Source organism: Globicephala melas, chromosome 7, assembly GCF_963455315.2.
Source record: "Globicephala melas chromosome 7, mGloMel1.2, whole genome shotgun sequence".
Classification (NCBI taxonomy): Eukaryota; Metazoa; Chordata; class Mammalia; order Artiodactyla; family Delphinidae; genus Globicephala; species Globicephala melas.
The window spans coordinates 112518066-112534889 of NC_083320.1; the positions used below are offsets into that span (position 1 = coordinate 112518066).

The 16824-nt window shown below is 45.7% G+C and overlaps 1 protein-coding gene across 5 annotated transcripts in view; it reads right to left on the reverse strand.

Moving 5' to 3' along the window:
* Positions 1 to 16824, reverse strand: part of HERC2 (HECT and RLD domain containing E3 ubiquitin protein ligase 2) — a 230127-nt gene that overhangs the window by 111087 nt on the left and 102216 nt on the right. For 3 of the 5 annotated variants that reach the window (XM_060302596.2, XM_030840360.2, XM_030840358.3), the window contains exons 36-45: positions 13721 to 13908; positions 12417 to 12609; positions 10911 to 11093; positions 8878 to 9059; positions 8201 to 8348; positions 7924 to 8120; positions 7454 to 7684; positions 6458 to 6596; positions 4915 to 5058; positions 2166 to 2308 (exon numbers count right to left, since the gene is read on the reverse strand). In XM_060302596.2, coding sequence (XP_060158579.1) covers positions 2166 to 2308; positions 4915 to 5058; positions 6458 to 6596; positions 7454 to 7684; positions 7924 to 8120; positions 8201 to 8348; positions 8878 to 9059; positions 10911 to 11093; positions 12417 to 12609; positions 13721 to 13908 — 1748 coding nt within the window. The remainder of the gene's footprint in view (positions 1 to 2165; positions 2309 to 4914; positions 5059 to 6457; positions 6597 to 7453; positions 7685 to 7923; positions 8121 to 8200; positions 8349 to 8877; positions 9060 to 10910; positions 11094 to 12416; positions 12610 to 13720; positions 13909 to 16824) is intronic. The other 2 variants (XM_060302595.2, XM_060302597.1) reach the window with 2 other exon arrangements.

Consider the following 16824-nt stretch of genomic DNA (forward strand, 5'->3'; position numbering starts at 1 on the left):
CCCAGAGCCCATATGACATAATATCCAAAACATCCAGAATACAATAAAATTTTTTTAGATATGTAAAGAAGCAGAATCGATAATCAGAAGAAAAACTGCCAATGGTAGCAGACCAACAAGTGGCCTAGGCATTAGAATTAGCAAATAAGAAATTTAACGTAACAATCAGAAATATGTTTTAAAATATACAGTAAAAGACAGGTATAAAGGGTGAAGAGATGGGAACTGTCAAGAACGATAAAACTATAAAATACGAACAAAATGGAAATATGAGATCTGAAAATATAAAATAAAGGATTTCTTGGGTGGCTCACAGCAGATTAGACCCAATAAAGCAGCACACCCTGACCTTTAAAACAGTTCAGTACAGTTAACCAAGCCATTTAACCAAGAGACTTAAAAATAACAGAAACTCACTAATAATCTAGCAGACTACAGCAATAATCTTAGAAAAGAACAAAAGAGAGTGGGACAGGAAAAAATATCATAGTCAATAGTTTCCAAATTTGGTGGGGGGAAAAAAAACATCAAGTCAGAGATACAAGTAACTTAAGCAAACCCCAAGGAGGCTAAGGGGGAAAAACCACCTACACCATAAGCACCCTTAGTCAAATTGCAGAAAACAAAAGGAAAACAGAAAATATTAAACGCAGCCAGAGGAAATGAAAGACATTTCATACAGAACAATAAGAATGTCAGCTGAATTTCCATCAGAATCAATGGAGACAAAGCAATGGAAGCTCTCTCTCTGGTACAGTAGCCCTTCCCGGTTCTTAAAGGACAACTCTAGGTCTCCTTGTTTCCTCGAGTCTTATCTTTCCCCATAACACTGGGCATCTCCTAGCATGGCTCGGGGGTGCATCTGCCCAACATCCTCTTCATTGCTCAGTGTCCTGTTTTTATCTGATAGGTGACTGGCAACACAGCCTTGCAGCAACTTTAACCTGATCTCTCATCTCAAGTTTTCAGACTTAAGGAGTAGCTGGCATTCAGGCCCACTTGGAGAAGGCCCGGCACCCTCCTCTCCTGCTGCCCCTGTGCCCAACATTTCCTGCCTTCTCCCTTTGCCCCCCACCAGCTTCCTAGCTCACTCTGGATCCTGGCTCCCCACAGGGTCTTAGTCTCTGAAGATTTCTACTACGGTATTTTCTGCCTGCCAAATTGAGCACTCTCGGTTTTGGTTTTTGTGTGCGTTTTTTAAAAATTATTTATTTATTTTTGGCTGTGCTGGGTCTTTGCTGCTGCACACGGGATTTCTCTACTTGCAGCCAGTGGGGGCTACTCTCAGTTGCAATACGTGGACTTCTCATTGCAGTGGCTTCTCCTGTTGCGGAGCATGGGCTCTAAGCACACAGGCTTCAGTAGCTGCAGCACGCGAGCTCAGTAGTTGCGGCTCACAGACTCTAGAGCGCAGGCTCAGTAGTTGTGGTGCCCGGGCTTAGTTGCTCCGCAGCATGTGGGATCTTCCCAGACCAGGGCTTGAACCCGTGTCCCCTGCATTGGCAGGCGAATTCCTAACCAGTGCGCCACCAGGGAAGCCCCCAAGGTTTTAGTTTTTTCTTTGATATTTTGTCCAGAATTTTTGATGTAGTACAAAGCAAGAAGTATTTTTTAAAATATCTAGTCCTCCACGTGGTGGGCCGTGAAAGTTCCCATCATGCTTAGACCTGGCCAGATGTCAGTCTCTTCTATAGGAACATGCCCACAGCCCCACTCCTGAATATGCAGTGCAGTGCACATGCTCCAAAACAGGGTGTTGGTTGAGAGCCTGGCAGCAACAAGGCATGCTCAAGACAGGCTTTGGCGTGAGTGAAACAAATAAGCAAGCACCATATTCCTAGGTCTAATGGGGCTCTTTCAATAATAATATTTCCTGGAAAAAGACCCCTCCACGAATATTTGAGCATTAACACCAAATGCTGAATCTAGTTAATTTTTACAAATATTTCACAGAAACTTTAAATAAGATTAAACTTTAACTCATTCATTCTCTAACTAGTATTGTAATATTCTATGACAAACATGGTTAAAACCTAGTCATAAGAATTACTTTGGCATATCATTTAAAATTCAGACTATATCCTTAAGAAAATACACATCTAGGAAAAGAAAGTTGTCCACAATCTAATGCACTGGATTAGAATTGCCAAGGCTACTGACTGTACCTCAAGCTCCTGTTTGTCAAATATGGCCTTCACTGGAGACGGCTGCGTGGCCGAGGCCAGTAACTGCTGCAAGAGGATCATTGGGGGCTGTGGCCCTTCCGGAGACATGTCCCCAAGGTCAGGGGATGAGGCTGCTCCATCATCTGAATTTAAAAACAAAATATGGATGACACTGTATTTCCAACAGCAAACATCTCCTTACTACAAAAGATAGTGCATTGAGCATGTTAAACCAGGTATGATTTCTACCTCATCCAGCATCAGATAACCAAAATCTTCAAGGCTTTTTCCACTCCCTGCTTTTTGGCCTCGGTCCTTCTTTAGTTCATCTGTCTGTGTCTTCAGAGCCAACCAAAGCTACCTCCCAGATTCCTGCCCTTGGTCCAGTTCTTAACCTTCTCCATCTTGGTGCTCACTCAGTACTCCAGAAACCCCTTCTATGAACACTCCCAAGTCTGTATCTCTAGCCCTGGTTTTTCTGTTAACCCTTGTTCAGACTATAAACTGACACCAATCCCAAATATGACGTGTGGTCAGGGTGATGTCTTTTGTTGTAATCTGAGCAGCTTCGGGTGAGGTGTCTGGCACTTCTTGTTTGCCCTGGGACCACTGATAGCCAGGTTTGGTTACAATTTCAACTAATCCTCTAAGACCAGAGATTGTAAATCGTCTTGAAGTGCCAGAGAGTCAACAGTTTAGGCTTACCGACCACAGGGTCTGTCACAACTACTCAACTCTGCCACTGAAGTGTGAAGGCGGCCAGAGATGACATGTAAACAAGCAGGTGCGGCTATGTTCCCATAAAACTTTATAAAACAGGTGGCTGTGGTGGATTTTTTAAGCCCTGCTCTAGACAGCTCCATCTGGAGCCCTTGATCTGCCCCAAGCGTGGGAAGGTAATCCGGATTCACCACTGCCATAGCTCCACATCGGGGTGACCACAGAACAGCCAATCCAATTCCCTGGGCTCTGCTTCCTGATCTTCTAATACAACTGTGGATTGTCTTCAGGGTCCCTAATGTCTAATACGGAATGAATCTGCACTTCCATTAGATTTACCTCCATGATGCCCTCTGAAGTCTAGGAAACAAAACGCAACACCCCACACTCCACTGGGCTTTTCTAATTTTTGTCAACAGTCCTCCTCCCTATCCTCCCTATAACTCAAGCTTGAAACGTCAGCCATCTTTGACTTTTCGCTAGTTTTCCAAAAAGATATCATCTAAAAGACTACACCATCACAGTGTCTACTGATTCCTTCTTTCCATTTTTCATGCCTTCCCCTGGAATACACCTTATCACTTGACACAATTGCCCCCATATCCATGATCTCCTGTTTCAAATACTCCTATAACTCACTAGCGTATATATTTATCTTCCTCAACATCAATCCTTGTCATGACAGGCGTTGCCACAGCTTTTCCAGTCAGCCTTACCTCTCATTCTGGTAGTCAGGGCACTCTACCACATGACTTCAACTGACCTCTCCAGCTTTAGCCCCACAGTCCTCGATAAACCCTGAGCTCCTTACAAAGCTCAGTACCCACATACTTACCGCTTATGCCTGGGCTCCTACAGTCTCCTCCCGCGGGACGGAGACGCCTCAGTAGCCTGCACCCAGGGTCTGCCACACACTTCCGAGGCTGCTCTCCCCAGCCCTCAGCTGCCAGCATCCCCCAGACGCCTGTGAACCTGTGCTCACATGTCTTACAGCACACAGGCCCGTACCTTGGACAGAGCCATCTGCGTCCATTTTCTATCCCCACCCTCACCCCAGAGAGTAAAAAAATCATAAACAAGGACTATCTTGTTCCCCATAATATTTAACACAATGTCTTTCAATAATAGGTAATCAAAAAATATTTCATAGCTTTGGTTTTTTTCTATTCAAAGTCATATGAACTCATTCCAGAAAGTTGAGGTAATACAGAAGAGTACACAGAAAATAAAGTCAGCTGAAATTCTATTGTCACTATTTTGGTAAGCAGATGAATCTATGGCAAATCTACAAACAGATATACATAGCAATGAGCTTTTTTGTTTATCATTTTCAAGTTTCCATGGCATTAACATATATATATATATCATCACTGTGAATGACGCCATGGTACTCCACTGCATGGGTACCCCACCTAATAATGGGCATTTAGGTGTCTCCAGTTTTCATCACAAAAACAATACCAACAAAAAAGCCATAATGAGCATCTGTAAACACGTATCTCCACACCTTTTCATGTGATAAATCCCCACAGGATGACTTGCTAATCAATGGATATACAGATACAGATATGTGTGTGTATGCATTTTGAAGTCTAAGATTTCCTCAAATGCCCATTAAATGGTTGTACCAACTTAAATTCTCACTAGCAAAGTGTTAGAGCAGTGCCACTTTACGTGCATACGAACCACCTTAGGGCCTTGTAAAAAATGCAGATCCTGATTTCTTAGCTCTGGGGTGCGGCCTGAGAGTCCACATTTCTACATGTTCCTATGTGCCATCAATGCTACTGGTCCTTGGGCTGCACTTTAAATAGTGAGGCAGCAGAGCACTGTTCTCCCTCCCCCCCACCAAATCCCCTCAGGCTCTATCACTTTTCATCAGTTACTAGACAGGTTGCACATCTTCCTTGTACATGTAGAAGCCATCTGTACCTCCCCTTTTATGCACTGCCTGTTCATGTTCCTTGCCTGTTTCCTATTGGAGTATCTACCTTTCTGACAGATTCAAAAGGGCTCCTTAAAAACACACCTGTATGAGTAGCTGCAGCCTCCTGAACAGCTGGCTGAGACAAGATCTGCCTGAGCTGGTCCTGGTGGGAAAGCAGAGCACGGCCTGCCTTCAGAATGTACAGCTTTAGCTGCTGGCACCTCAGCAGGTCCAAGTCTACTTGTCCTGTGGGGAAAAAAAAAGGACTCAGCAGGAATGGAACACGCTGCTTGTACCCTCAGCAGCTGTACAGCCTTGAGGAAGGCACTGCCCTGAGGGACTCAGCTGACCATGTCAAAGCCTGTCCATAACATAGGACTTGCCTTTCCCAGTATTGTGGGTAAGCATCCTCTACCTCCCTCATGTCTTCTCCCTTTCCCGCTCCCGATGCATTGCCTCGGGATGGGGCGAGTATTAGACGGTTTAACACAGTTAGAACCATGTTAGCTATTGCTAGTATAATCAAATATTTCCCAAATTGCTGAAATTTCAACCAGATACCTACATCACAAATAAAATACTTTCACCTTGTCTTCCCAAGACGCCTATGAGACACTTTTGTCAGATACTCACAGCAAACAGTTCTCTAACTCATCAAAACCATTGCACCCTACAGAATCTTATCTAAACAAATGACTGCAGTAATGTCCACGGGCGGACTGAGTAACAGACTAGGGAAGCCACCACAAGGATGGTAGGCAGACCACAAGGAGAGCTAGACTACAGTCACAGCAGCAGCATTCCAAAGCAGGACATGCTGGAGGCCATGGAAGGCAGCATGGGGACGTGGGAATGTGGGATGGGAGGACACAGGAAGAGCCAGAGGTGCCACTGGGGCACCAAGCTCGAATACCTGGCAGACAGGTTTATTCACTGTGACAGGAAACACTGGCTAAGGGACAAAGTTACTTGAATTGTTGACATGCTGTGGTTTACATGCACCTGGTCCTCTAGCCAGACATGTGAACTGGAGATCCAGAGTTAAAGGTGTTTAACATCATAAACGCTGCAGCAGCAATTACAGGAATGGGGGAAAATGGGTGAGAAAACTCAAGAAGAGTGGGCAGAAAGATCAAGAAGTTATGGATGAAACCACAAGGATTTCCAAGGTGCAAACAATAGTCTCAAATAATATGTGAGGGGCAATGTAAGGAAAGTCCAGTGAGCAGTGGAAGAGGAATAGTTCCAGCACGAGTGGCCTTGGTCTTCGACGGGTGGCCAGCATCCAGACACCAAGCGAGGCAGGTCCAAACACACAGGCCCTGCTAGGTACGGCTGCAAAGAGGCCAGGGGGTAAATGGGGAGCGGGAAAGAACACAGATTCCTCTTCAAAAAGTGTGCACAGAATAACGCTGGCACCAGGAGGTAGGGAGGCCTGGGGTTCTTCAGATGCCACCCCCGCCATGGCATCATTCTTTGCATCACACAGTCTCATCTACACACCCACCGTCACTCAACCAGTGGCCATCCATCTGAACCCAAAGACTTCAGCAGTGACAGAACTTGCTCTGACAAAACAACAAACACTGTCCAAACAACACTAGTTAAGACTGTAGCTGTTTCATCATGAAGGGCATGTACTGACCTGCAAAACCCTGTTTAGGTGACTTCTTTATTTTGCGTTTTTCCAATCTGCTACCAGCAAGGTTCACCAGCTGAGCCCAGACCGAGAGCATGGGCTCTGTGAAGGGCAAGTTGGTGACGCTGAACGCCGCAGCAGGGAGCTGGAGAGGGAGCACAGAAACCTTCAAAGTGTGTCCAACGAGAAGGACAAATGAAAGTTCTGAAAGTTATCATAACTATGAGTCTTAATTCTGAAGTAACAAACATGTTCATAAGTCTTTCTAGATCTGAAAATAATTTTAAAAAGACGACCCCAAAGGCAAGATAAAGGCTTACATATATAGTAAATATAACCTAAATTAATTTTTTCTTTACTGACTTGTTAAACAATGATTACATCGTGGTGGTAGTTATTAACTTCTTAGATATTTTCTATACATTTCAAATTTTCTACAACATGCATATATTCTTATAATAATCAAAAACAGCATTTTATTGAAAGATATAGGCAAATTGCACTTGGGTTATATCAAAGTAATATAAATCACTCACTTTCCCTATGGATCCCTAATTCACAGATTTAAGACGACAGTAGCTGCTACATAAGTCGTGTCACTCAACATAGGCATTAAGCATTTTCAACGTGAAAAAAAGATCATTTTTTTTAAAGGAGTCATTTTTAGGTTTTTTTGAAAGTTGAGTCATTCAATAAAAAATAAATTTCATAAATTCACATTTTGAAATAAATAAAACTAACTTATACTTACACAGGACCCTCTAAATTGCTAATGCCCTTTCATGTCTTTTGAGGCTAAAATAAGACACATGAACTACTAATCTATATACAACCCTGTGAGACAGGCCCTGTTAATCAAAGGGAAAAAGATAGATGGTTTTCCTCAAGTTGGGTAGCTTCCTAGAAGGCCAACCTAAACTACAAGAATCAAGTTCTTCCCAGGTCTAGTATAAAAAACCCCTTTGCCTCATTACCTAGTAACCCAAACACAAGTTCACCTACTGGCTTCAGCTGATTCAGTGGGCAAACGCGACACGTCCGCATGTCGGAGAACTGCACGGTGATTTTGCCCTTCGGGGTGATGCGAGTCACGGTGCCTTCTCCAAACTCATCATGCATGACTTGTCCCCCTAGTCGCAACCGACCGTCAATGCCTCCAATCACAGCCAGGACTGCCATGAGGCCCCCCACCTCAGGGGTCTCAGAGTCAGGAAAGTAGTCCTCTAACAGAGCCTAATGCAGACAGACAGCAAGCTTGTAGACGAGAGCCCAGGGGCTGCCTGTCTCCTACACACTTGCAATTAAGCCAAATTCACTTTTATGTTAGTTTCCTCAATAACTTTTTCCAGTAAAAAATATTTTAAAATACATCCTTGAACAAAATACACAGCATTTAAAAAGGTAATTTGAAAGTTAAATCAGCATTCTACAGAGAAAAACTAGCAGCTGTGAAAAGGCAGTGCGGCACCCACCCCCTCTGCCGGCTTTCCCGCGCAGCCGGCGGTGACGGAGTGCAGCTGCGAGTTGATGTACTTGTTGATGAGTCCGTTCCACTGGCCCAGGGAGTGCAGGGTGCGGAGCAGCGCCACCACCTCCTCCGCCAACGTGCTGCTGTGTGTGGCAGTCAGGGAGGCCTGCGGCCGGGCCCTCCGCCTCCTCAGCGTGGATTCTGCAGGAAACACGCGAAGGAGGACCTCATGACGCCCTGCTCGCTTACCCAGGACACCGGTAAGGGGGAGAGCTGCCCACCTCTGAGGAACGGGACATCTGAAGAGCAGGTGGTGAGCAAGCGCCCCAGGAAACCAAACAGCTTCTCCACAAGGCACTCCATGTCCCTTGCCCTTTCCGTCTTGTCCCACGACGGAAGTACTGCTTGCAGTAAATGTACAGCTAAGATCTGGCAAGGGCAATTGAAAACAGCGAGCATTAAAGAAAGCCACTGTCTGACAGATTAGGAGGTTTTACTTTATTTTTTGTTCCTGTAACACAATTAATCATGTGAAAATTCTAATATTCATGATTCTACAGCAAGATAATTACATCCAGGTTGATTAGTGATATGGATTATCAGAGGTTAAAAAATAAGCTACATTACACATGCAGATATTCATTTAATTAAAAAATAATTCCTTTTAGTTTAATTCTTCTCAAGACAATTATACCACAACTCCCATGAAGCAGATCAGAGCAGCTGGTAGGATTTATCACTTCACAGAAAAGCAATTCAACTAAGGCTTAACAACTGAATCAATTTAAAATAATCAACTTCCTCAGCCTCTGAACTCTAGAAAATCTACTGTGTTAGTTCCAGTTCTTTTCTGCCCTCAGGCACCTAATGACGACGGCCAGCTCAATGCCACCTCTGATGGGGCTCCCACAGTCCCAAAACTCACGCTAAGCGGGGATCAGTCTGGCAGCACAGTTACCTGCCGCTGCAGCGAGGCGGCGGTGAAAGGCGCGTGTCCCTCCACGACCTTCGTGAGCAGTGCGATCCAGGACGGGGAGCTGAGGGCGGCACACATGTGCGGTGTGAGGGCGATGCTGCGCACGAAGCCCAGGGTGCACCAGCTCCTGTGCTGCTCCCGGCTCACCAGCCTGCTGGGGGAGGCTGCCAGAGCAAGAGAGACCAGCTTGGTACCCCATTTCCAGAAATAAATGCCCAGTCCAACTTTTAACTTACCTACATCACATTACTTTCAATAATAAGCTCCTTTCCAAATATATTACAGTTTCAATTATTCTAAGTGAGAGCAACAGGAGGACCTGCGACTTGGCTCAAGGAACACTGTAGATTTTAAAAATCTCTAAGGTACACAGAGCAACTCAAACTCGCTAAGGAATTTCATCTACTTACTGTCTCTAAGCAGTAGGAAAACAATTCACAATTCAATAGCAGTTATCTGTGGGAGGACATCTGGTATAGGTTGTAAATTTCACATGTTTTAAATATCCCCCAGGAGCTTGTTTATATTTGATCTGCATCATAAATTTCCAATCCAAGTTTAAGAAGGCTACCATAGTAGAATGAGAATAAGAGGTTTTCACAGGGTTTAGTTTACCCGGCTTGACTCTGCCGAGAGCATGACCCTATCTGCTTCTCCCGGGGTCTCCACTAGCGGACACCTGGGGCTTCCGAGCCCTCCTGGCTGGCAGAGGCCCTGAGGTGGAGTCACGCCACGTGACCTGCTCAGATCCTGGACCAGCTTCCCTTCCCCAGCTCCCACGGACCAGCCGTCCTATTCTCCAGGCCTCCAGGGACACCACCCTTCAGACATGCTCTCTCCCATACTCAGTCACACCCACACACATGCACAGGCACTCGCACCCCAGCATGTCTCAGGTACGCACTCTCACGGCCACTCACACTCACTCACACATACCCAGTTACACAGATCCACATCCACACTCAGTCTCACTCAAACTCACACTCACATGTACACACACACGTTTGCTCCACTCACTTCAACTTCTCCCCCACTTACACATACTCACATTCACATACTCAGAACACTTTTGTAGGCTGAATTGTATCCCCCAAAATTCATATTCACCCAGAACCTCAGACGTGACCTTATTTGGAAATAAACTCTTCACAGATGTAAGTAAGGTAAGGATTGAGATGACATTATACTGCATTAGGGTGAACCCCAAATCCAATGAAAGCCCTTACAAGAGGCAGAAAAGAACAGAGGAGGCATCCAAGTGAAGATGAGACAGAAACTGGAAAGATGTGGCCACAAGCCAAGGAACACTGGAGCTACCAAAGCTCAAAGAGAAAACGAGGGGCCCTCCCCTGGAGCGTTGGGAGGGGGCACAGGCCTGACGGCACCTTGATTTTGGACTTCTGGTATCCAGGATTCTGAGAGAATGAAGTTGTTGCTTTAACCCACTGTGAAGGGTTGAACTGTGTTCAGTCCTACTATCTCAGAATGGGACCTTATTTGGAAACAGGGCCATGGCAGATGTGATTGGTTTAGATGAGGTTAAACTAGATTAGGGTGCGTCCTTAATCCAACGTAACTGATGTCCTTATAAAAAGGGGAAATTTGGAGACAGACACACACAGGGAGAATGCCATGTGAAAATGAGGGCAGAGATCTACAAGCCAAGCAATGCCAAAGATTGCCAGCAAACCGTCAGAAATTAGGGGAGAGCCTGGAACAGATCCTTCCTGCCCTCACAGTCCTCAGGAGGAATTTGCCCGGCTGACACCTTGATCTTGAACTTCTGGCCTCCAAAACTGTGAAGAAATAAATTCTGTTACTGAGGCTGCCAGGCTGTGGTACTTTGATGTGGCAGCTCAAGCAAACTAATACACCATGTCTGTGGTAATTCGTTACAGCAGCAGCCCTATGACACTGACACACCCACACACCCCCACATGCACACACACACACAAACACATGACAAATCCACAGCCCACTTCTGACTCTGTGGTCCACAACTGTCCACTGCATACATGTCTTGTCTGTCGTTCCACTCTCCACCAACATTCGCAGCAGCCCACACAGAGTCTTGACGGCTTCGCTCTGCATAACTTCAGCATGGACTCCAGCAGAAAGACAAAGAGTCTGCAGTAAATTAACAGTGCTGGTAAGCATCACTGCAGTGGGGTGAATGTTCCTTTCAATTTGTTCAGCTTCTGAAAAAAAGAATCAAAATAAGGAACTATACTCCCAAATAAACTGGAAAATGTCCCTGCATGTAACTTAAGGGATTTAATATCACATTCTTCTTTTCTTACTGTGGAAAGGGAAGCAGCTCTTTGCAATTAAAGATGGAATTCAGGATGCACAAGTGCTCACCCTAATCAGCTCTGGCCCCACCTTACTCAAAGGAAACAAGCCTTTTAAATTACAGTTAAATTTTTTAAAGCAATCTCAGCATACAGCTCAGAAGCACTAAAATGATTTCAAGGATCCAACTTATCAAATGTCAAAAGCCGGCTGCTGCTGAGTTGGCTATGCCCCGACGAAGATGAGGTGGCCACCTCCAAGGAGGCGGAGCCTGGTGCTCACACGTCCAGGCCATCGGCCTCTGGATGAGGAAGACACAACTGGGCCACCTCTCTGTCACTTGGCCTGCCCTGCTCAGGGCCCAACTTCACAAGCAAAGCCCCCAGGCAGAGAGCTGGGAGGAGGGACACCTGGCCTGGACACTGCCAGATACAGTGGTAACAAACCAGCACCAACTATCTAGGCAGGGCCACACAGCTTCCCGCACACTACTCCTAACATGCCCAAGACAGGGGTCACCCATTTATATCTGACATGCATGGAGCAGCCTGCACATGCGATGGGCACAGAACACAGCCTCTGCCACCTTCCACGCCACCCCTTCTCTAGCGAGCTCAGCCTCTTGGGTCTCCTCTCCTAACCATAAGAGTGACCTTGGGAGCCTGCCATGCTATGCATACAGCAGACACCTGAGCCCCAAGAATCAGTGCCAGCCTCCTAGACAGTCTCGCCAAGATCGGCATCCCGGGGTCTTTCAGATGCGTCTCAAAAAGTGTCATGGAGCCCTCTTCCCACAGCCTTACCTCTCCTTACAGGGTTAACTTTCTGAGGTCACTCTAAGTTCTCACCCTCACTTTCTCTAAGGCAGTGAAGTACTGACTAACTCCACATTATGTGCCACATTCTGAGGGAAGGGCCTCAGGAGGGGAAGGTGAAAGAAGGAAGAACACATGCTCAGGGCACGGTGAGGCAACGCCCGCAACTCCAGGAACAGGCTCAGGGACAGCAGGAGGCCCACCAGGGGACAGGACACAGCAAGCCCCCCACTGCCTCACCCCGCCGCCCCCCACTGTCTCCGAGGCGAAATGGGGAGTCAAGTCCCTCAGAAATCACCCGGGGCCTGTCAACTAGACCTTCCGGGAAAGCCTGACCTACAGAGCACCTCTCTCACTCCCAGATGAAAGGACGGGCAGCCAACACACAGCTTGCCAGGTCCCCCGGGCACCCACCGGAGTCGTCCTCCGTGTCCGAGTCGTCTGCCGAGGGCTGCGTAGAGGCCGGAAGCTCCGCCAACTTCAGGTCGTACTTCCCCTCCTTCCCCATCCTGTAAGAGTTGGTGCTGCCTGTGTCCCACTGGACCCTGATCCAGCCATCCTCTCCAAGTTCACCAATCACGCGGCCGAGGCCAGGAGGAGGTCCGTCCTGAGGAAGCCAAAGCAGAGACGGGTTAAAGGTGTGCGGGCCTGTCTGTCACAGGAACACTGCCTGTGAAGATGGCTGCAGCAATGGACACAGCCCCCGAGTCCACAGGGGGCTCCAAACCCACCTACATGCCCAGCTCACATCATCACTGTAAAGTGAACACCAGCACGAACCTGCTCGCACGCCTTTACCAAAGAGGTGAGCGGGGAAAGCACCACCTCAATTAGCACGCTCTCTAAGCCAGTGCAGAGACCAGACTTCCCAGCCTGGTCCTGCCACCCTGCTCCTTGGCCCCTCAACCCCTCCTGGGGCTTCACAAGGTCAGGAACCTCCAACAAGCACCAGTATCTCCTCGTTGCCTCTCGTTCTTCATTTTTCCCCCAGATCTTAGAGTGAACCTCTACCTCTCATTTCTATGAGGAGAAGCTGTTTTTAGGATGCTGCTAGCTGTTCCAGTCACTCTGATCTCTGAGATGATTCTCAGGAGGCATGTGCTTAAGAGTGAGGCTGAGAAAACCTGGACATGACAAGAACGCTCCACGTCACAGAAGGGCGAGCGCTGTCCTCAGCTAGTGGCTCCAGCACCGGCGCAGAGCCCAGCCCCCGGCCTCTACTTGGGGCGACCTGACAGAGACACAGGAGCAAAGTGCTGGGGGAGAAGTGGAAAGATGGGCACCACCCAAGCAGGTGCTTGTAGCCACTGGGTCAGCACGCCTTACCGGCACACGGCCATGAGCTCACAGAGGCAGTGTCAGAGCTTTCCCTACATGATTATTCAGGTGAGGATTACCCTCTCCTGCCCCCTCTCACACTTGTTCTGGGCTGCACCTCAAGTCGCGCCTATGCCAGGAGTTTCCTGAAAAGAGTCGCCACTCCTCATAGACTTGATCCTGTTCAAGGGCCCTAAAGCAGGCCGCCGCTACTCTCTACTGGTTTTGAGATTCTATTCACCTGCCCGGAAATCAACAACTACATCACCTGTCAATCACACATGTCCTTGAATGAGATAGGTATTTATTCCAGTTTCCACCTACTCACAGCATGCAAGTCAGGATGTGCAGAAGGTGACTAACGTATATGGCTAATGTGTTTAAGTCAAATCTCTAAGTACCTGATCACCCCATTTCCAGTCCACGCCTCTCATGACCCTGGTTCCAATCTTCATCATGGCGGCCAGCTCTGGCCCTGAAACTGGGAGCTGTACTGGGGCTGTTTCTTTCCGTGTCTCTTCCAAAACTGTGGCAGAAGCTCCTCGGGCGGAAGAGTTCATATCTTCTTCAACATTATCACAACTAGGGCCTATCAGAGCATCAAAAACAGCAGATGAGCCAATAAGTAGTTACAATTTCCTAATCTTGATATATGTTTTTTTTTAAGTATTACATATTAATGAAGATAATAATTTTAAAGAATCCACAGTATATTTTTCTACCTATACAACAGATACCATGAAAAATTTACTGATGAGAACTAAAATTTTTAAAAAGGTTAAGTGGAGGACAAAATATATAAATATGTATCAGAAGATGTAAAAGATATAAAAATTCTCAGGAAAGACATTTACTCTATTTCTAGGAGTTATGCCCCACTCCAAAAAACAAAATGATTTTAAGTTATTAGAGAGACATTCATCACTCATATTTTTATTAGAACAGAAAAACAAAAAATAACCACCTAAATGTTTAACCGTGTGAGAAATTAACAAACTTTAATTATGGTACTGTAAAGAAAAGAGCTGACAGAGCAGGCCTGATACTGCTGTCCCTAGACAGCCTGTTTGCAAGTCAGCCATCAGCTGGCCTCTAGGAACCTGGATTTCGTGAGGGCTCCCACCATCCCCTCACTGCCAAGAATGCATCCCTGTGCCTAAACTGTTTGCACAAACAACATGGTCTCTGCTGAAACCTGCTTCCTTCTGGGGGGCCTGAAACTTACTCAAGTGCCAGGCAGAGATGCCTGCATGACCTGCCCAGTGAAAGCACAGGGCACGAGTCTCCACACTTTGCATGTGAAGACAACACTTCACATGTGTGGTCACAACTCTTTGCTGGGGGAACTAAGTGCACCCTGTGGGTCTCCACTGGGAGAGAACGTGTGTCTAGTTTCTCCCAGACTTTGCCCATATGCCATCGTTGATTTTGCTTTCTATTCTTTCACTGTAATAAACTTTAGCCCTAAGTATGACTATATCTAGAGTATTGTGAGGCCTGCTAACATATCATTAAAACTGGGGGTGGTCTTGGGGACCCTGACACAGGGATGACAGCAATGGGATTCTCTAGAACAACCCTGAGTCACTGAGATATTGCAAAAGCATTATTCGGTACAAGGAAGAATGAAGGGATGGGACATGATGAATATTTGGTCCCTGGTGGCCATGGAACCACCCATAGTATAAAACAGAAGCTGACCTGTCAGCTGTGAGAAATAAAATTTACCAATGTATTTGAAAACAGTAAATTCAACCCCAGCAGCCAGCTTGCTTGGACTGAGGGAGGGGAAAGTACATCCCTGGTAACCCTGTGGTCTTTGTTCTGTCTCCACGTAAGAGGAAAAGTGCCCCAAACATTCCCAAAAATGGGCTTGGGTCGGTTAAAAATGTAAAGTTTGTGTTCCACTCTCCTCCAAGAGGGAGAAAAAAAGGTTATTCAATTCCCAGGTCTGGAGTAAAAGCTTTAGATAAACTGGAGGGAAAATAGTCTTTTCTTCAGCCTGGCAGTGCCTCTGTGAGGCCCCAGAAGGGGCAGGGGCTGCATTCCATCTGGGATCTCCCCTGGCAGCTGTAATTTTAACCCTCTAAATGCTGAATTTGCTGCTTTTTTTCATTTTGCAATAAGAAAAAAAGGAGAATCTTTCTTTAAGTGGCTTTGTATTTTGTGGCTATTGTATGTAGAAGTATACATAAAAATTAATATAAAACATATGCTTATAATTTCTTGTATGAAAGAGAAATCACCTTGATCAGAGAAAGCAACAAAGATAGATATGTATTCATTGGACACAACTCCCTGGCTTTTTGCAGCCAGTAGTCAGATTGGAATTTAAACTCTTGAGTACTGTTAACAGAGGAAGCCCCCATAATTAATGATTTGTGCTATGATTTTTACCTACTGGAGTCTCTGGAAAAAAGGGAGACAACAGAAACAGAAAGGCAATTTCTAGATGGAAATACACTTTCAAGATTTTTAAAACAATTTTTAGTTGCTAATGAGGTCTGCAGAAATCAGATGTTGACTGACAGTATGGTGCATATTTCTGAATGGGTCGTGTGGGCACAAAGACTGACAAAATCAAAGAGCTTAGGAAAGCCTTGCTCTTTCATTTGGACTTGGAATACTGGCCCTGTAGTATCTCAAAATTTCAGGCAAAGAACAACATTATAAACCAATCAGATCTAACAGACATGTAGAGACATTCTACACAAAAAGAGCAGAAGACACACTCTTCTCAAGGACAAAGAGAACAACACCCTCCAGAAGAAGCAGTATGTTAGGCCACAACACAAGTCTCAATAAATTGAAATAGGGGCTTCCCTGGTGGCGCAGTGGCTGAGAGTCCGCCTGCCGATGCAGGGGACACAGGTTTGTGCCCGGGTCCGGGAAGTTCCCACATGCCGCGGAGCGGTTGGGCCCGTGAGCCATGGCCACTGAGCCTGTGCGTCCAGAGCCTGTGCTCCGCAACGGGAGAGGCCACAACAGTGAGAGGCCCGCGTACCACAAAAAGAAAAAAGAAAGAAAAAAAATAATAAATTGAAATAAGTAAAATCATATAAATTATCTTCTCAGACCACAATGGAATGAAACTAGGAATTAACAACAGAAGGAAAACTGGAAAATTCACAAATATGTGGAAATTAAATAACACACACTTAAACAACCAGTCAAAGAAACAAAAATCACAAGAGAAATTAATACTTTGAGACAAATGAAAACAAAAACACAACATACCAAAGCTTATGAGATGCAGCAAAATCAGTCCTAAGGGGGAAATTTAAATCTATAAATGCACACAGTAAAAAAAGAAGATCTCAAATCAATAACTTAACTACACCTGGAGGAACTGGAAAAACAAGAACAAAGTAAACCCAAAGTTAGAAAGAAGGAAATAATAAAGATTAGAGCAGAGATAAATAGAAAATAGAAAAACAACAGAATCAACAAAACCAAAAGTTGTTTTTTTAAAAAATGTCATCAATAAAATTGACAAACTTTTAGG